Source organism: Cyclopterus lumpus, chromosome 8 (assembly GCF_009769545.1).
Source record: "Cyclopterus lumpus isolate fCycLum1 chromosome 8, fCycLum1.pri, whole genome shotgun sequence".
In the NCBI taxonomy this organism is placed as follows: Eukaryota; Metazoa; Chordata; class Actinopteri; order Perciformes; family Cyclopteridae; genus Cyclopterus; species Cyclopterus lumpus.
In genome coordinates this window covers 263,104-284,330 of record NC_046973.1, presented here as the reverse complement: position 1 = coordinate 284,330, position 21,227 = coordinate 263,104, and the positions used below count along the sequence as shown (strand labels likewise).

The 21,227-nt window shown below is 43.7% G+C and overlaps 1 protein-coding gene across 2 annotated transcripts in view; it reads left to right on the top strand.

Moving 5' to 3' along the window:
• Positions 1-20,101, top strand: part of abi3a (ABI family, member 3a) — a 31,350-nt gene extending 11,249 nt beyond the window's left edge. The window contains exons 4-12 of one of the 2 annotated variants that reach the window (XM_034538720.1): positions 5,585-5,773; positions 10,314-10,372; positions 10,480-10,533; positions 10,821-11,101; positions 11,244-11,378; positions 11,990-12,133; positions 13,446-13,571; positions 17,915-18,043; positions 18,474-20,101. In XM_034538720.1, coding sequence (XP_034394611.1) covers positions 5,585-5,773; positions 10,314-10,372; positions 10,480-10,533; positions 10,821-11,101; positions 11,244-11,378; positions 11,990-12,133; positions 13,446-13,571; positions 17,915-18,043; positions 18,474-18,658 — 1,302 coding nt within the window. In that variant the 3' untranslated portion in view covers positions 18,659-20,101. The remainder of the gene's footprint in view (positions 1-5,584; positions 5,774-10,313; positions 10,373-10,479; positions 10,534-10,820; positions 11,102-11,243; positions 11,379-11,989; positions 12,134-13,445; positions 13,572-17,914; positions 18,044-18,473) is intronic. The other variant, XM_034538721.1, reaches the window with a different exon arrangement.
• Positions 20,102-21,227: the final 1,126 nt, after the last annotated feature.

Below are 21,227 nucleotides of genomic sequence, written 5' to 3'. Positions count from 1 at the left end.
ATCATCCACGTACTCTACAAGTACTGTGTCTTCCGGTAATATGAAGTCTTTGAGGTCTTGCTTCAGGGCTGCATTAAACAAACCCGGGCTATCTCTGTAGCCTTGTGGCATTACGGGTTTGGCACTTGAATGTTCTGTGCAATTGTGGCTTTGTTGATGGTTCTTAGGTCATGAACCATTCTCCAGCCTCTGTTACCAGATTTTTGTCTGGTAATATCTGTGTATTCCAGTTGGACTCTGTGTCGATGAGTATGGCTGCTTCATATTGTCCTTGAATTGTCTCTCGAATGCCATCTCTTTGTTCTTGTTGCAGCGGATATTGATAGCGCCAGACCGTGTCTTGATCTGGTTTCAAAGTCATTACCACGTTATGTTGGGTGGTGTGGCCAACATCATAGTCTCCTTTTGACCATATTTGTGGTGGCACTTCCAACATTTCATCAGTGGAGGGATGGTTCGAGTGTTCCCTTCCATGATTTCTGTCAAGTTGTTGTTGGAGTTGTCCCTTGGAATACGAGTGTTGCTGTATCCTCCAATAGTCACCATTCATAGAAGATCCACATAATCTTCATCCTGCACTATTCTTGCAGGCATCTGGTTCTGGTTTGGAATGTGTCATCCAAATCCTCCTCTTTGTGGGCTTCCTCTGCCTCTAGCTGCATCAGAGCGACTGTAACATTCCTCAGCCCTGTGCCCAAGTCTGTCACAGATACGACAAGGTTCTCGCCACCTGTCTCTTCTGGATCCTCTGGACTTGTCTCTGTCTTTCTCCTCTTCTTTATATTGGTCCAGGGCTTTGCCCACTGCTTCCTGGATCTGGACGACGAGGTTGCTAACAGCAGCCATCTGCTTTCGCGCTTGTGGGTCGTGCTTAGCAGCCTCTGTGTCCTCTTTTGCTATCTGTAGCTTCAGGAGTCTCATTGACAGCTCATCTTTGGTTGCCTTTTCTTCTTCATCATCCTTGTGGTGCTGAGTGATGTGGTGTGTGATGTGTTCCTTGCACACTTCAAAGGTGGCATCTTTATGCCCATCGTATGTTGCTCACGACTCAACTTGTCCGGGAGACCTGCTATTACAGCAGCCTTCCACATGTTCAGGTATGTCAGGTTCCTGTCATGTCTGGTGCCTGTAGCTGATTCCCAGGCGTCAGCTGCTTTCTTCAGGTACACCATGGCTTCTTCATCTGACTTTAGCTTGATGCTGGCTAGGTTGGCCATGTTGGGAGTATCTCTGGGATTATATGGCTTGTATTGAGGTGTGCCATTGCTCAATGTCATGATAGGTGCCTGAATCTGGCATTTCCCTCTTCTTCTTCACAGCACACTGGGCTTGTTGCTGCCACTGACATCTGACTGTCGTGGTGGAGGCTTGTAGCTTATGCCTTCCTTTGCTCTCCTCGGGAGGTGTTGTCGTGATCCCTGGAGGCTGTCTCCTCCTCTGCTGTCTTGGAGGCTGTCTCCTCCTCTGCGCCAGTTGCATAGCACAGTTAATTGACCGGAAAGGTCAAGCAGGGCTCCTCTTCTTGTGAGATGGGGGTGGAGGGGGCTGGGGCCTTGATTTGGCTCCTCTTCACTGAGGTGTCGCAGTTGGCCATGCGATTAGAATGGAGGCTCAGAGCTGGAGGTGGGGGCTCTGAGCTGGAGGTGGGGTGCCACCAGGACGCAGTCCATATGCGTCCATCGCCTGTTTTTCGGTTAGGGATGGCGTTAATGAGCGAGGGAGTGGTATCTGGGTGGGACCTATCTCCTATTTGTATCTATTGGGACGCTCTGAATTGGGGAGGTCATGACTTGGCGCCTCTGCTGGGCTTCCTCCTCTGCCTTTCTTAATGGTAATGTGATGGACTGACGTTGTCTTTACCCTGTTCTGACAGCTCTGCTTGTGACAGTGCTTCCTCTGCCTTTCTTTCCCTCTCTTTCTTCCACCATAATTCTCTTCTCATTAGGTCCCTGTCTTCCTCCTCTCTTTGCTGACTTTGTCTAGCATCCCTTTCTCTGCCCTTTTCTCGGCCAGCTAATGCCCTCTGCAGCTGTGCGACCTTGTTCATCAGGTCTGCGACTGTTCTGCTTTCTGTGGAGTCAAACTCTACACTGCCTCCTAATAGTCTCTCTACTGGGGCCATGGTGTGTGGAGCTTCTCTTTTAAGTGGGCTGTGGGCGTACGGGGGAGGGTATTAACATATTATGGGATAGATAGAAGGGGTGGGAACGGGGGCTGATGGCAGAAGTACAGGGGCTGTCTCCATTGACAGCTCTTTATTCCTGTTTGTTTCTTCTTTGGGGTCTTTCGGGGTGTTGCTTCTTCCTGGCACCTCCGGGCAGTGTTGTCTTCATTCACTGCTATGCCATGTCGTGGCAGTCTTGCCTACACAATGGCTTCATTGGTTCTGGTGACGTCTGCTGATCGGGACGTGAACCAATTTTCCTTTCTGTTTGTCTTTCAGCTTGAGCACTCTCATCAGAGTAACTTCTGGTCTTCTGTGGGCCCCTCCAGGGTTGTTACGTCAAGTAAACCCTCGGTATGACATTGCTGAACATATTTCCTCAGCTTCTTATTCAGTCTTTTGGCTTGAACTATCAGGTTCATAGCAGCATAGAGGATGTCTTCAATCCAAGCGACCTGAGTCTTGATTGAAGTTGGCTCGACATTTTCCGAGAATGGGGTACTGACTGGCTTTATATAAGGAAATGTAAATGTAGAAGGAAAAATAAAATTTCAGATTAAAATTGATCCAAAAAATTAAAAATTAATTTTTTTGAATAAATTAAAAAATAAAATATTTTCACACTATGTGTCTAACGTGCAAGTGTGATGCGATTGGGAAAAATATTCAAGTTAGGAAGGGAAAAAAGTTATACACTGCAATTGGACAATAATAGGTTAGACAAAAATGGGAAAAATGTGTTACTTTATGCAAATGGTTACAACGATTACGTACAATCCACACAGCCAAGCACAAAGCAAATGATACAGCCTTCAGCTGTCAAAAATGGGAAAAACTTGTTATTTTATGCTAATGAATCACTAGGGGCCCAATCAGTATAAGTGGGACTCTGTCCAACACTTTATACAGGCTTCTCCTGTGTACTTTTAATAAGCAAATTATTTAACAGGGGCCCATTGGTATAAACGGAACTCTGTTCTACGCTTATACAGGCTTCTCCTGCGTTTCAACCAAATCAATGGGAAAAAACGTCATTTTAAGCAAATTTTTAACAATTACTTTTAACCGCCCAGCATAAACAAGCAAATGATATGATCACAAAAACTGCCAATTATGAAAAAAGAAAACGATAAAACAATTACTTTTAATCAAAGAATCGTCAATAATGAAAAACAAATGGCATGAGAACCAAAACCGCCAATTATGAGAAAAGCAAACGATAAAACAATTACTTTTAATCAAAACCGGTAATAATGAGAAATCAAACAATAAGTCTTAATCAAAATCCGACAATCATGAGTAAAGCAAACGATAAATCAATTACTTTTATTCAAAAAACTGGCAATAATGAGAAAATCAATTGCTGTAATAAACTGGCAATACTTAAATCAAAAAGAATAATGCATCAGTGGTTTACCACTGTCCTCTTTCACTATTCAACGTTTGCAACACCATGGTGCCAATAAGGTTAATCCCTAGGGCACTCCATGGGGGGTGGGGGGGGTTCAACCACTAGGTGTCAAACCTGATGGTGAATGGCTCTCGACTGGCAAAGACGTGTATTCTAAACACTTGTGACCCACATGTGGTCTTGCAGGGGGAAAAAAATGATTATTTTATAACCCTTTGTCTGTGTCCTCTGATCTCCTTTTTCCTCTCTTCTCTCAAAAAGATTTAACTACTTATTCATCAGGGGCTCAAAATGGTATAAGTGGGATTCTATTCTACCCTTATCCTGTCTTCCCTATGCTTGTCTCTTCTAATTATGGAATATATATATATTTACAGTATTTACAACAATAGCACGCTGTACTGCATAGAAAACTGTCCCAAACGGTCCCAAGGTAGGTGGGGCTCTTGCTCTCTTCACTCTACAGACCTGTTTGTAACAACTGGTTTATCACGGTAACTTATTTATCTTATTTCTTACAATAGCCCATATCAATTCTTGCGCCAGTCTTCGCTGGGGGACTTAAACCCTCCACGCTGCTAATCAGTCGCGTCGCGGAACGATTTATCTATTGTGGACTACTGGACGTTAAATTCAATGTGCGTCCCTAAAGAGCCTAAGGCGGAAATGTTTGTAGCGGACAATAGATTATGGCGAATAGCTTCTACGTAACGCTCACTAACTCCTCACTGTGGGGAGTTTAAATTAATAAACTCCGGCAGGCCGTTCTCACGGACTTCAACTCTTTAGGAACAATGCGGCACTATCTTCGCGTAACCAGTCTCGTTCAATATGCTCGTGCGACTTACAACAGAAATACACACATTTAACAGTACAACACAAAACAAACATAAAAACACTAACTGAGCATCATCTTCACCACGGACCTAGCTTAGTCCTTATTCTATGTCGTGTTTTCACGCTAAATGTTTTAGCCTGGTCCAACAAGCTCCGCACCAATCCACACGCTAAAGTGTCTATATTAAGCTATGCAGGATTCGATGAAACAGTTTCCAAGCTTACCGATAATGAGTTGGCCATCGTGTGGAAAGGCGTGGATCTAGCGGGCCCAGTTCCTCAGCCACGAGGCCACAGCAGCTCACGTCGGTGGTCACCAAATTGTAAGATTCGTGTTCAAAGCTCCGGGTCCCGTGGCCGCAGGAAATTCAGGATTCAAGTTAAAGTTTAACAATATTTAATGGCAAAGATAATACTCATGTAGCGTTCACGATCGTGGGGCCAGAAAGGAGGAACTCTCCACAGACGAACTGCAGCTCCCAGGGAGCCACAGACCGGGGCTGTCTCGAGTCTCCAGACCAGTAGAACCATGTCTCCAGACCAGTAGAACCAAGAACCATGTCTCCAGACCAGTAGAACCATGTCTCCAGACCAGTAGAACCATGTCTCCAGTCCAGTAGAACCTTGTCTCCAGACCAGTAGAACCATGTCCCCAGAACAAATGCTCGGCTATTAGTATGGTCATGCAAATGAATTCACACCTAAAGGTTAGTTCCATTGGTCAGTTCAAAGGATGCCGCCATTCTGTTCGCTACGCCAATTAGTAAACAGGCGAGGTCAAAGCTCACTCTTCCGGTCAAGGACAGGAAGTTCCCCTTCACAATAAAACCCTATTATCCTGCCTTCCGAATAAAAGCAACACATTAGGTTTCAATCGGCATCCATTTTAACTATTGTCTAAACAATAAAACATTCATTCATTCTCATGCATCATACAGTTAATCATTACATTTGTCATTAAAACAGAATAATAAAACCGTGATCCTCTCTTATGTTTCACAATACATTCCTCCAGAATATTCCTCATAATATCCCAAATTAATTATCATATCTTTCTTTATGTATTAATTTAAAACATAAACTTCTCTTATCTACATGTGCAAATATATATAAAATCCACTACAACCTAACACTCTGCATAAACATGTTCTTAAACCGGTTCCCCCCTTCAGACGGTGGAGATGCACAAAGAAAAAGTTTCCCGGAGAGAGATCGGCGTCTTCACGTCAGTGAGCCGAGTCCCACGTAGCCACAAGATCCTCCTTCCTCCGCAGCCTCCTACCGCTACACAGCCCCATTCCCCGTACAGCCGGCGGCCAATCAACTACCAGCAGCTGGACGGCCTTGGCCATGGTATAAAGGTAACGCACAAACACACTCACACATACACATATTGTTGATGCAACACAGTCTTTAGTGTGTTTGTTGTCTTTAAATCCACGTGCATTCTAACTGACAGCGGGGCTGTCAGTTAGACATCTGGTGTAGAAACCTTTGACTAACGGTGTACACTCCGGGAGTATAAACTCAAAAGTTATGAGGTAATGGTCTGACAGAAGAGGGTTCTGTGGGAAGACCTCCAAATGCTCAATGTCAATGCCATATGTAAGAACAAGGTGGAGGGTGTGGCCAAAGCAGTGAGTGGGTTTCTGTACTCTGACAGAAGCCAATCGAGTCCAACAATGAGATAAATGCAGTACTAAGGCAATCATTATCAATATCCACATGAATATTAAAATCTCCTACAATAATAACCTTATCAGTTTTAAGGACTAAACTTGATAAACACTCAGAAAATTCAGATATAAATTCTGAATATGGACCTGGAGGCCGGTACAGTATAACAAATAGGATTGGCTGTAATGTTTTCCAGGTTGGATGTGAAAGACTAAGAACAAGGCTTTCAAATGAGTTGTAGTTTAATTTAGGTTTAGGATTCATTAATAGGCTTGAGTCAAAGATGGCTGCTACTCCACCTCCTCGGCCGGTGCCTCGAGGAATGTGAGTATTAATATGACTTGGAGGAGTTGATTCATTTAGGCTGACATATTCTTCATGGCTCAGCCAGGTAAGACACAATAAATCAATGTGATTGTCTGATATTAAATCATTTACTAATACAGCTTTAGATCAGGAGAATACGACCTCTTCTCACTCAGAAGGCGGCACAGGCTCTGGTTCTGGTCCAGGTTCTGGTCCAGGTCCTGGTCCAGGCTCTGGTCCAGGTTCTGGTCCAGGCTCTGGTCATCTCACGACTAGACTACTGTAACTCCTCCTTCAGGTCTACCTGCTAATGTCATTCGACCTCTGCAGCTCATCCAGAATGCAGCTGCTCGACTGGTCTTCAACCTCCAGAAATTTACCCACAATCCTCCGCTCCTCCGCGACCTTCACTGGTTACCAGGACATGGTCTAACCTCACACCCAGGACATGGTCTAACCTCACACCCAGGACATGGTCTAGCCTCACACCCAGGACAAGATCTAACCTCACACCCAGGACATGGTCTAACCTCACACCCAGGACATGGTCTAACCTCACACCCAGGACATGGTCTAACCTCACACCCAGGACATGGTCTAACCTCACACCCAGGACATGGTCTAACCTCCACCAATCAGCTTGTAGCTCCTTCACTTCGAGCTAAACACTCAAAGTCACGACTGTTTGCTGTTCTGGCTCCTCATTGGTGGAACGAGCTCCCCATTGACATCAGGACAGGAAGTCTCTACAAACTAAAAACACATCTTAGTGACGACACCTTGAATAGGGAAGGTAGAGCCGTAGTAGCACTCTAGTAGCACTTAAATGTCCCTTAACGATAGCACTTTGTAGTTTAGCACTCTAGTAGCACTTAAATGTCCCTTAACGATAGCACTTTGTAGTTTGGCACTTTACTAGCACTTAAATGTCTCTTACAGATAGCACTTTGTAGTTTGGCACTTTAGTAGCACTTAAATGTCTCTTACCGATAGCACTTTGTAGTTTAGCACTCTAGTAGCACTTAAATGTCCCTTAACGATAGCACTTTGTAGTTTGGCACTTTACTAGCACTTAAATGTCTCTTACAGATAGCACTCTGTAGTTTAACTTTATTGAAGAAATTGTACTTTCTTGATTCTTGTTGTTCTGAGTTTGGACTCATGGTTTAATTCACTTATTGTAAGTCGCTTTGGATAAAAGCGTCAGCTAAATGACATGAAATGTAATGTAATGTAATGTAATGTAATGTAGATGACAGAGATCTAATATTTAGGAGTCCACATTTAATTATCCTGTTTTGTTGCACTGTGGCAGTAGTGTTGTTAACCTGTATGAGGTTATTTAGTATGACTCCTCTTCTGGTTACTTTTGATTTAATTAATTTAAGTGGCCGCGTATGTGTGTGTGTGTGTACATATATATATACATATATATATATATATATATATATATATATATATATATATATATAACCTCCTCTCTGGCGCTTGTAGTGCGAATGAAGTGAATGATCACAAATAGTCCGGCGAGTAAACTCACGCGAGTAAAGCAACGCGAGAGTTCGCTTCTCTTTTGGAGTGAACGCAGCATGAAGGAGAGTGAACAGACAGCACTCATTAAAAAAATTACCTTCAATATAAAAGCACCGGTGAAGAACATTTTGGGTTCCTTTGGTTTTCGCTCAGGGTTATTCTAAAATAGTTAGTATAGTCCTGGAGCCACATAATAGGTTGGTGTGAATCAGCAAACTTTAAAGAAAAGACACAAAGCAGCATTAAGAGTAGACACAAAACAAAAGCAGAAGTGAAATTTAGTTGGGAGTGAAGTCTGTGCTGTGAAACACTAACAGGAAGAGTCGGTGGCTGCAGCAAAACCACGGAAACAGAAGTGAGTCTGCAGTAAATGTTCCTCAAAATCTTCCATCACTGCAACACGGTGACCTGATTTTATTTTTATGTAAGATTATTTCCTCTCGAGAGTCTCAGACCTTCAGCTCTGTTGCTGAAAACTGTAACATACTGTAAACTGCCCCACTGTAAACAGTACACATCGAACTATTGCCAACTACTGTAAACTAAACCACTGTAGACGGTGAACTACTGGAAAATAAGCCACTGTACACAGTAAACTACTTTCAACTGCACCACTGTACACTGTAAACTACTGCTGAGTACTGTAAACTAAACCACTGTACACAGTAAACTACTGCTGAGTACTGTAAACTAAACCACTGTACACAGTAAACTACTGCTGAGTACTGTAAACTAAACCACTGTACACAGTCAACTACTGTAAACTAAGCCACTGTACACCGTGAACTACTGCCAACTACTGTAAACTAAGCCACTGTACACAGTAAACTACTGCCAACTACTGTAAACTAAACCACTCTACACAGTCAACTACTGTAAACTAAGCCACTGTACAAAGTAAACTACTGCCAACTACTGTAAACTAAACCACCGTACACAGTAAACTACTGTAAACTAAACCACTGTACACAGTAAACTACTGTAAACTAAACCACCGTACACAGTAAACTACTGTAAACTAAACCACTGTACACAGTAAACTACTGCTGAGTACTGTAAACTAAACCACTGTACACAGTAAACTACTGCTGAGTACTGTAAACTAAACCACTGTACACAGTAAACTACTTTCAACTGCACCACTGTACACTGTAAACTACTGCTGAGTACTGTAAACTAAACCACTGTACACAGTCAACTACTGTAAACTAAGCCACTGTACACCGTGAACTACTGCCAACTACTGTAAACTAAGCCACTGTACACAGTAAACTACTGCCAACTACTGTAAACTAAACCACTCTACACAGTCAACTACTGTAAACTAAGCCACTGTACAAAGTAAACTACTGCCAACTACTGTAAACTAAACCACCGCACACAGTAAACTACTGTAAACTAAACCACCGTACACAGTAAACTACTGTAAACTAAACCACTGTACACAGTAAACTACTGTAAACTAAACCACCGTACACAGTAAACTACTGTAAACTAAACCACCGTACACAGTAAACTACTGTAAACTAAACCACTGTACACAGTAAACTACTGTAAACTAAACCACCGTACACAGTAAACTACTGTAAACTAAACCACCGTACACAGTAAACTACTGTAAACTAAACCACTGTACACAGTAAACTACTGTAAACTAAACCACCGTACACAGTAAACTACTGTAAACTAAACCACTGTACACAGTAAACTACTGTAAACTAAACCACTGTACACAGTAAACTACTGTAAACTAAACCACCGTACACAGTAAACTACTGTAAACTAAACCACCGTACACAGTAAACTACTGTAAACTAAACCACTGTACACAGTAAACTACTTTAAAGTAAACCACTGTACACAGTAAACTACTGTAAACTACTAAACTTGAACAATCACAGTACTGGAGGTGATACACAGCATTTCACCTCACAATATAGAGACATATGTGAGTGAGAAGTGGTGGAGGACAAAACACAATACATGTTTATAATAAGTTGATCTGAATCTTCAATAGTTTCAGTCTGTTTGAATCTTCATCCAACAGAAGAAGAAAGAACTGTGTGACTTTTTAAATTATATTTCTATTTTATTTGTTACTGCTGCTGACAACACACAGTTCAAACTTCTATGAAGAAGTTCACGCACAGACAGACACACACACACACACACACACACACACACACACACACACACACACACAGGAGTAGCCTTTGTAGAGCGTGGGAAAATGTTTTGAGAGACTAATTAGAGCTGCTGAGGCCTGAGAGACTCTATTGAAGCTCGCTCAGACACACACACACACACACACACACATAGTAACACAATCATGTCCCCCCCCCCCCCGCCCCCCCCCCCCCCCCCCCCCCCCCCCCCCTTTATCAGGTCTCTGGAAAACAGTCTGACCGAACAGGAACGATCCGCAAACACGGCGCCTCCACCAGGTTCAGTGTGACTCTACTGTTTCTTTTAATGATAACGTCCTGTTTCAACTCACATACCCTTGTTAGAAATGTGTGTGTGTGTGTGTATATGTGTGTGTGTGTTTCAGGTCCACCAAACCTCCAGAGCCCGTGCAGTGCCCGGTGGCGCCCCTTGTCAGCAGGTAATAACCCAGAGTGTGTGTGCTCTTGTCCGTCACTCTTCGCGAGGACCCATTCAGGTGGACTTTCACAATAAAAGCCTCTCTGAACAGAGTCCTGTGAGGAGACGAGTCACTCGTCTGTGAGCTCGGAGCAGTTACACTGAAATCAATAATAATATAAGTTTAAAAATGATCAACACTTAATATTGAAGTCTTTAATAAATCCTATTAGTGGAAATATAAGATCTTTGAACACGATGGATCACAATTGCAAACTTCTCTCTATTTATTCATTACTTCTTTCTCAGCTCTAGTTTTGGGAAACCTGTGGCTCCGCCCACCATTCCCACCACATGCCAGGCTCTACCTGATGGTGACATCATCACCACGCTGCTGGACGAAGCTCCGCCTCCTCCTCCGACAGCAAATGAAATGTCAGCTCAGGATGATGAGGCCGTTGCACCTCCTCCCCCGGATTTGTCGGGAGAGATGGTGGATCTGCTCCCACTTCCACCTCCCCTCCCTCCTTCAGAGACTCTGACCAATTACAGCGCACCCCCACTTGCCCCGCCCCTCAGCCTCGAGACAGGTGAGGCTGAAACAAAAACAGTAATTGATGTAAATAATCGTCATGCTAACATCATTTTAGCCTGGATTAAGTAAACCACCTAAATCTATCATTCGTTAAACTGAGTGATCACGATGACATCACATCTCTTCTGTCTCCTTAGTGGTGGAAGAGAGCAGTTTCCTCCCTCCATCTCCCCCCCCTCCTCATCCTCCATCTGATGATGATGGCTTTCCTCCATTCCCCAATGACGCCTCAGAGCTGCAAGCCCCACCTCCACCCAACAAGGAGCAAGACGGTACCTGTCTGTCTGCCCAAATTGTTTTGTATGCGTCCGTGTGGTCAGTGTGTTTATGTGTCTGGACACTGAAAGACTACTGAAGACTCTCTCTCTTCAGCAAAGACGGGGAAACCTGAAACTCTTCATCACAGCTTGGTGTTGGTGGTGAACTCCTCACAAGTTCTGAGGTCCTAGAGGAGACAATGGACATAATTTGTCCGGTTAGCCTGTTAGATAGGAGATCAGGATCAAAATGTTATAAACTCCCCTCATAAGTCCTGTAATTACTCCTAAGAAGACTTTACGTGCTCGGTCATGTGTGTGAGTGTGTCTGTCCACTAATCTCTCTTTCTGCTGCATCTAACTGCCTTAAACTGCATATATCAGCACCACACTGCACATAACAGCATCACACTGCACATTGTTTGTACACTGTGTTTGGCTAACAGCTAACAGAACACACACTGCTGTACTTCTCAACCACTCAGTCAGCTTTGTGAGTTACCACGACGCCCTCGAGCTCATCGGTTGTGTAACGTTATCTGTTTGTTTTTGAGTTTCTCTCTCTCTCTCTCTCTCTCTCTCTGGTACTTTTTCTGTCATTTTCTTTTTCGGTGTTTTCCTCTCAGTTTCTTCAGTGACCCTTCCGCCCAGGAGGAGTGGCCTCCGCCGTACGCCCCCTACCACTCGCTCTCTCTCTCTGGGGGTTCGCTCTGGCCCCGCCTCCCGTTGCAGTTATACACGCTCTCTCTTCCTACCTGCTGTCCAATCACGTAAGCCGACAGAGGGAAGTCACTGTCATCCAATAGAAAACAAATACTACACATAATTAATTAATACACCTTGAAGATAAAGATACATTTATTTTATTTTGTTATTATGTGTGAGAAGTTAGAGTTTGTTAAGAAAGTTTAGGACATTTTTGAGTAAGTTCTAGGACTTGTTGAGGGCGCCGTAGAGGTCATTAAGGTCCTTGAGGAAGTTCTAGCAGCACTTGAGAAGAATAGGGGGTCTTTGGGGATGTTCTATGTTTCCCCTAGGAAGTGAGGATGTTCTTGAGAAAGTTATAAGAAACTTTGAGGATGGTAGTACTAATAGTCCTTGGAGAAGTTAAGAATACTTAGAGTTCTTGAGGAAGTTAAGGATACTAGGAGTTCTTGGGAGAAGTTTTTAGGGAAGTTAAGGGTACTAGGAATTCTTAGGGAAGTTCAGGATCCTAGGAGTTCTCGGGGAAGTTAAGGATACTAGGAGTTCTTACGGAAGTTGAGGATACTAGGAGTTATTGGGGAAGTTAAGGATACTAGGAGTTCTCGGGGAAGTTAAGGATACTAGGAGTTCTCGGGGAAGTTAAGGATACTAGGAGTTCTTAGGGAAGTTGAGGATACTAGGAGTTATTAGGGAAGTTCAGGATACTAGGAGTTATTGGGGAAGTTCAGGATACTAGGAGTTATTGGGGAAGTTAAGGATACTAGGAGTTCTCAGGAGAAGTTAAGGATACTAAGAGTTCTTAGGGAAATTCAGGATACTAATAGTTCTTAGTGAAGTTAAGGATACTAGGAGTTCTTGAGGATGTTAAAAATACAAGGAGTTCTTGGGGAAGTTAAGGATACAAGGAGTTCTTGAGGATTGTTAATGATACTAGGAGTTCTTGAGGATTGTTAAGGATAATAGGAGTTCTCAAGGAAGTTAAGGATACTAGGAGTTCTTGAGAATGTTAAGGATAGGAGCTCTTGGGGATTTTAAGGATCCTAGGATTTTTTGAGGATGTTAAGGATACTAGGAGTTCTTATGAATGTTAAGGATACTAGGAGTTATTGGTGATGTTAAGGATACTAGGAATAGGCTTTATTGTTCTGAAGGTTTCTGAAGTCCTCGAGAGGGTTATGGGGGCCTAGGGTACTCTTTAGGTATTACTTTGTTGAGTAAGTTGTTTCGGTTCTTGAGACCTAGAAAAGGAGATAGTTACAGAAGGTTTCATTTGATCAGATGCTTTCTTTGTGAGGATCGATAGATTGTCTATGAATACAGATCATCACTACTCATTGTGGTGCTAATACCTACTGATTCTCTTTGTCCATCTGGCAGTGATGATCCCCCCTCCTCCCCCCTACCCTCCCCCCCATGCTCCTCCCTCCTTCTCCTCCTCCACCCTCCTCCCACGCTCCTCTTCCTCATCTCGACTTTGCTTACCTGCTCGCCTCGAACACCTGGGTAAGAAAACACACATATACTACTGTTGTTATTTAGTTAATACTAGTCCAAGAGGTAGACATTTTTGTAGAAGTAGTACTTTTACATTACATTACATTACATGTCATTTAGCTGACGCCTTTATCCAAAGCGACTTACAATAAGTGCATTAAACCATGAGTCCAAACTCAGAACAACAAGAATCAAGAAAGTACAATTTCTTCAATAAAGTTAAACTACAAAGTGCTATCAGTAAGAGACATTTAAGTGCTACTAAAGTGCTATCAGTAAGAGACATTTAAGTGCTACCAAAGTGCTTCTACGGCGCTACCTTCCCTATTCAAGGTGTAGTCGAAAAATATGTGTTTTTAGTTTGCGACGGAAGATGTAGAGACTTTCTGCTGTCCTGATGTGGAGCTCGTTCCACCAACGAGGAGCCAGCACAGCAAACAGTTGTGACTTTGTTGAGTGTTTTGCTCATAGTGACGGAGCTACAAGCCGTTTGGCAGAAGCCGAGCGAAGTGAACGAGGTGGGGTGTGAGGTTAGACCATGTCCTGGGTGTGAGGTTGGACCATGTCCTATATGTAGACCGGACCCCATCTTTTCGCAGCACGGTACGCAAGTACCAATGTTTTGAAGCGGATGCGGGCGGCAACCGGTAACCAGTGAAGGTCGCGGAGTAGTGGAGGATTTTGGGTAAATTTCGGGAGGTTGAAGACCAGTCGAGCTGCTGCATTCTGGATGAGCTGTAGAGGTCGAATGGTATTAGCAGGTAGACCTGAAGGAGGGAGTTACAGTAGTCTAGCCGTGAGATGACCAGAACCTGGACCAGAGCCTGGACCAGAACCTGTGCCGTGAGAAGAGGTCGTATTCTCCTGATGTTGTACAGCATGTACCTACAGGAGCGTGTTATTGCGGTAATGTTGGCAGTCAGGGAGAGTTGACTGTCGAGTGTCACACCGAGGTTCCTCGCAGTCGGAGTCGGAGACAACACTGAGTTGTTGAAGTTAATAGTCAGGTCGTGGGTAGGAGAGCCTTTTCCTGGAAGGAGAAGTTCAGTCTTGTCCGGGTTAATTTTCAGTTGGTGTGCGGACATCCACTGAGAGATGTCAGTCAGACATCCACTGAGAGATGTCAATCAGACATCCACTGAGAGATGTCAGTCACACATCCACTGAGAGATGTCAATCAGACATCCACTGAGAGATGTCAGTCAGACATCCACTGAGAGATGTCAATCAGACATCCACTGAGAGATGTCAGTCAGACATCCACTGAGAGATGTCAATCAGACATCCACTGAGAGATGTCAGTCAGACATCCACTGAGAGATGTCAGTCAGACATCCACTGAGAGATGTCAATCAGACATCCACTGAGAGATGTCAGTCAGACAGGCAGAGATTCGTGCTGCTACCTGTGTTTCAGATTGGGGAAACGAGAGGATCAGTTGGGTGTCATCAGCATAGCTGTGGTAGGTGAAGCCATGCGAGCGAATGACAGAGCCAAGAGAGTTGGTGTACAGAGAGAAGAGAAGAGGACCAAGGACTGAGCCCTGAGGGACCCCAGTAGTCAGAGGACAAGGCTCAGACACAGATCCTCTCCAGGTTACCCGGTAAGAGCGGTCGGTGAGGTAGGATGAGAAGAGTGAGAGCGCGGTGCCTGAGATACCAGGTCCTGGAGGGAGGACATGAGGATCTGGTGGTTCACTGTGTCAAAGGCAGCGGAAAGGTCTAGAAGGATAAGGACAGAGGAGAGAGAGGCTGCTCTAGCAGTGTGAAGCTGCTCAGAGACAGCAAGGAGGGCAGTCTCTGTTGAGTGGCCTGCCTTGAATCCAGACTGGTGGGGGTCTAGAAGGTTGTTGCTGTGGAGATAGGAGGAGACTTGGTTAAAGATAGCTCGCTCTAGAGTTTTGGAAAGGAAGGGGAGGAGAGAGACAGGTCTGTAGTTGTTGACTTCAGATGGGTCGAGAGTGGGTTTCTTCAGGAGAGGGTTGACTCTTGCCTCCTTCAGAGAGTTAGGGAAACAGCCGGTTGAGAGGGAGGTGTTAATAAGATGGGTGAGAAAGGGAAGAAGGTCCGGAGCAATGGACTGGAGAATGTGAGAAGGGATGGGGTCCAGGGGGCAGGTGGTTGGGGGGTCAGAGGTTACCAAGGTAAGAACTTGATTAGGAGACAGGGGGATAAAAGAGGAAAACGAGGGGGAAGAAGATGAAGTTACTGGAGGTGTAGTTATGGAAGATGGATTAGTAAATGAAGAGCGTATGTCGTCTATCTTTTTTGTAAAGTAGTCAACAAAGTGGCTTGGTAGAAGGGTGGAGGGGGGGGGGGGACCAGGGGGGTCAAGGAGGTTGGAAAAAATTGAGAAGAGCTTTTTAGGGTTGGAAAAAGAGGATTTGATTCTGGATTGATAGAACAGACTTTTGACTGCAGAGATGGACGCAGAGAAGGAGGAGAGAAGGAGGAGAGAAGAGATTGATAGACGAGCAGGTCGTCGGCGTGTTTGGATTTTCGCCATTTCCTTTCCGATGCTCGCATAGTGGCTCTCTCGGCGCGCACCGGTTCGGACAACCACGGAGCCGGAGAGGACTTGAGGACCTTTCGAGTCATAAGAGGACAGAGAGAATCAAGAGAGGAAGACAGAGTAGAGAGAAGAGTGTCACTGGCAAAGTTAGGCTGCATGAGTGAGAAGGAGTCAGTTGAAGGGAGTGCTGACAGAACAGATGAAGCCAGAGAGGAGGGAGAGAGGGTGAGAGGGTGAGAGGGGGCGGATGTTGCGACGGACAGGTACAGTGTCCGTTGTGGGAGGGTTGTCAGGTCCAAAGAGTGGGAGATGAAGAAGTGGTCAGAGACATGAAGTGGAGTTACAGTGAGGTTAGATGTAGAGCAGTTTCTGGTGAACATATAGTCAAGGTGGTGTCCAGCTTTGTGAGTAGGAGGGGAAGGACTGAGAGAGAGAGCAAAGGAAGACAGGAAGAGTAGCAGGTCACATGACTTCTCTGTCTGGATGTTAAAGTCACCCAGAAGGATGAGCGGGGGGGCATTTTCTGGGAAGTTTGATAGGAGGACGTCTAGTTCTTCCAAGAAGTCTCCCAAGGAACCAGGAGGACGGTAGAGAACAACAATGGTTAGATGAACCGGATGAGTAACCGTCACTGCATGAAATTCAAAAGACAGTGGGGTAAATGGAATCGGGTAGAGATCAAAACTCCATTTGGATGAGATGAGTAGACCTGTGCCACCACCCAGATCAGAGGGTCTGGGTGTGTGGCAGAAGGAGAGGAGAGAGCAGCAGGGGTTGATGTGTTGTCTGGTGTGATCCAGGTCTCAGTAAAAGCCAGGAAGTCCAGCGATTGCTTGATAGTGAAGCCAGAGATGAAGTCTGCCTTGCGGTTAGCTGACTGGCAGTTCCAGAGGCCCCCTGTGACGAGGCGCTGGGTCTGTTTGGAGCGGGTGGGATAAATAAGAGAGTAGGGATTTTGGTGCAGTCTATAATATCTACGAGTAGATGTGCACACAGGTATGGAAAGAAAACACATTATCACAGAGAAATGTTTATACTCAGCCGCCCTCAGCCACCACGGAAGACTCCCACGAAAGACTCCTAGGTCTTTATCCTCCAAGTCTTGACTCCCACGAAAGACTCCTAGGTCTTTATCCTCCGAGTCTTGACTCCCACGAAAGACTCCTAGGTCTTTATCCTCCGAGTCTTGACTCCCACGAAAGACTCCTAAGTCCCTGATGCTACAAGCCCCAACCTCGTTATACACCCGAGTTGGCGATAATTAGTTACAGCTGTGATGAGCCCGCCCACAGGTCGTTGAAGGAATTGCCCACTTGTCGATCGATACTGGTAAGAGTCGGCACTCAGGCAGGGGATACCTTTCCACCAGTGAAGTCTCAGTTTGCTAGAATGTGACATTCTTGCCAAACTGATTAAGGACAAAGATCTGTTTACCTCAAGGTAAAAAGTAGAATAGAGTTTAGTCCCTAGTAGATTTGGATTACAGAGCAAATACTTAAATCCTAGCTGGTTTGGTTGACTTTTAAGTCACTTGTAAAAAAGCAACAAATCGCAGCTCAAAATGTTCAGATTGGAAAGACAGTACAGACTAGCATTCTAGTATAACTAAATACAGCAGATACAGTAGTAATATATTAAAGAATATACTCAGCAAGATACAGGAAGTCCCAGAAGTCAGTGGACTCACAGCTCAGATGCATTGTTCAAATAGTACTTGTAGACCATCCAAACTTTTACAGTTGTAGCAACAGTCACACACAACCACTGAAAACTCTTTTTGTCAAAGCCCTCGGACCTGATTCGCCATTCACAGCTGTCACTGACAGGACCTGTGCTCTTAGATCTAGAGCTCCCAGCCCTGCCCCCACCTCTCATATTGGATAATGAAGGTGGTTTTGATGACCTCATGCCGCCCCTCCCTCCACCAGTGGACTACAACACAGATGCCTCTGAACAATACCTGGAGAAAGGTACTGTAACACTGACACACACGTGTTTATATATATATATATATATATATATATATATATATATATATATATATATATATATATATATACTAATATTGTAGGAAACAGATGTTGCAGGTATATAACCTGATGTGGTGCTAGTGTTGCACAGTATACCGATACTAGAAAGGTATTGCAATATCCTTCCATTAAAAATGGTATAATAACCCATTTTATTAGTACTGGTACTTGAAGTATGATAAATGTACAACTGTACCGATAAAATTCAATTCACAATCTTTTCTGAATTTGTCCAATCTGTAATACGGCAAACACATAATCCACCTTGTTTACCTTGTTTCTCAGTGATGTCTGTGAAAGACTATTTAAGGTCTTAAAGTCTGTTTAAAGGCGTCTGCAGATGTATAACTGCAGTTCTCTGTGTGTCCAGTGGAGGCGCTGTACAGTTACGAGGCCTCCAAACCCGACGACCTGTCGCTGTCAGAGGGCGACGTCATCGACCTGCTCCACCGCCATGCCGACGGCTGGTGTGAGGGGGTCCTCAACGGCAACAGGGGTTTCTTCCCTGGCAACTACGTCCAATCACATGGCAGCGCCGACACCCCGCCAGTGTAAACCTGAGTTCTACCTGATAATAAGTGTCATTTCCATCAAAACAAACCAAACTACAGTCGCAGCATGTTTTATAATAAGTGATTAATTCATAATTGATCTCTCCAACATATTGAGAATATATAGAATATGTACGAGTAAAGGAGTTGCTTACTTATACCAACGTGACTCTAGGCCACTTCATCTGGTTTCATGGTTATTTGATGGTTGAACTAGAGAAGATGGGACTCAGGTGGAACAAGACAAATCCATCTTCTAGAGAAAGACGTTTAAGCTCAGAAGTATAGTTTATAATATGAAGGAGGCTAGGCTCCAAAATGACCAATTGTACTACGAATTTCAATATAATTCAGTTTATTATATAAAGCCCAACATCACAAATCACAAACTCCCCTCAGAGGGCTTTACAGTCACAGTAGAGACACAGAACAAACAACATGAACTGTATCTGAAGTGTGTTTGTGAAAGAAAACCCTTTTAAAATGTCAAAACAAATGTTAACATACTAAAGTAAAAGTAGTATTACCACACTGTAAAATACTCTGTTATGAGTATTACTCCTGCAGTCAAAATGTTACTCAAGTAAAAGTACATCAACATAGTCTTAAATAACCAAAAGTAAAAGTGCTCATTATGCAGAATAATATATATTATGTCATTGTATTTTTGGGGGGAGTTTTTCTTGATCCGATGTGAGGTCAAAGGTCAGGGATGTCGTATGTGTACAGATTGTAAAACCCTCTGAGGGGAGGTTGTGATTTTGGGCTATACAAAATAAACTCAATTGAATTGTACTATATTTATTGATGCATTAATGTTCATATTCATATTAATTAATATTCACTTTATGTACTGCTGGTAGTTTAATCTATAATATTATATCTTCATTTATTATTACAATCTTTGAAGTAACTAAAACAGTCAGAGTAATCCTTGAATACCCTCAAATCCTGTTAATGACATTTATTATTATTTTGTGACATTTTATAAAGAAAACTAAAATTTAGATGCAGATTATTGAAATAAAACTAATAATTGTAGCAGCATTTATTTCAGTTAATTTATTAATTTTTTAGGTTAAAATATTACTGTTTCCGTTCTCGATTAATCAAATAAACGCTCGAGAAAATCTTAGAAAATGATACAAAATTGAAAGTGGTGTAAAATAGAATTTAAAAAGTGAAAAACCTCAAATCTTAAGGTCATAAATGAGTCCAACAATAAAGTCAGAACTAACTGTAATAAAAGGACTTCCCTTGATATTGGCTTTAAATGTATAATCTGACCGGAGCTCATGTGATCGGCTCATCTGTGAATCAGAGTGTTTGGGACCTGGCTGCCATGTTGAACACAAGCCCCGCCCACCACCACGTTCTCCTTTTACAGGAGAGAAACATGGACCGTCATGTGATCTTATTTCAGAATAAATATGTACACAGAGACAAATGTTGTTATGATCTTGTTTGAATTGTGCCATGAATTAAACACTCAATACTTTACTGTTACCGCTGCCCCCTGTAGGCCAACGACGCAAACTACAGACTGAAGGTTCAAACTGTTCAATAATCATCTGCTTATTTATAATCAATTCAGTCATAATCACTAGTTATTACAGTCAGTAAGGATCATTTAACATGTGCATTATGTTTCATGATTAATGTAACATCATTTTATCATTGTTGATCCGTTCATTGTTCAACTGCCTCCTGGTTGCCCACCTGAAAGGTTCCGCCAATCTGCTTTGCCCCAGGAACCGCTAAGTTTGAGGCTACAGGACGACTCAATATAGCTCATGATCCACAGCCGCTGGGGTGACAGGGCGACTGTGGATCAGTGGTGAGCAAGCTTGTCCTTCAATCTGAGGATCGGCGGTTCGATCCCCGGCTCCACTAGCCCATGTCCATGTGTCCTTTGTTGAGACACTTAACCCAAATGTCTCCCGTAGCTGTTCTACAGTGTGATAATGTTAGTTACTGCTGTTAAGCAGGTGGAACCTTAGCTCCTCCCATCAGTGTATGAATGTTAGTTACTGCTGATGGACAGGTGGAACCTTAGCTCCTCCCATCAGTGTATGAATGTTAGTTACTGCTGATGGACAGGTGGAACCTTAGCTCCTCCCATCAGTGTATGAATGTTAGTTACTGCTGATGGACAGGTGGAACCTTAGCTCCTCCCATCAGTGTATGAATGTTAGTTACTGCTGATGGACAGGTGGAGCCTTAGCTCCTCCCATCAGTGTATGAATGTTAGTTACTGCTGATGGACAGGTGGAACCTTAGCTCCTCCCATCAGTGTATGGATGTTGGTTACTGCTGTTAAGCAGGTGGAACCTTAGCTCCTCCCATCAGTGTATGGATGTTAGTTACTCCTGATGGACAGGTGGAACCGTAGCTCCTCCCATCAGTGTGTGAATGTTAGTTACTGCTGATGAACAGGTGGAACCTTAGCTCCTCCCATCAGTGTGTGAGTGTTGGTTACTGCTGATGGACAGGTGGAACCTTAGCTCCTCCCATCAGTGTATGAGTGTTAGTTACTACTGATGGACAGGTGGAACCTTAGCTCCTCCCATCAG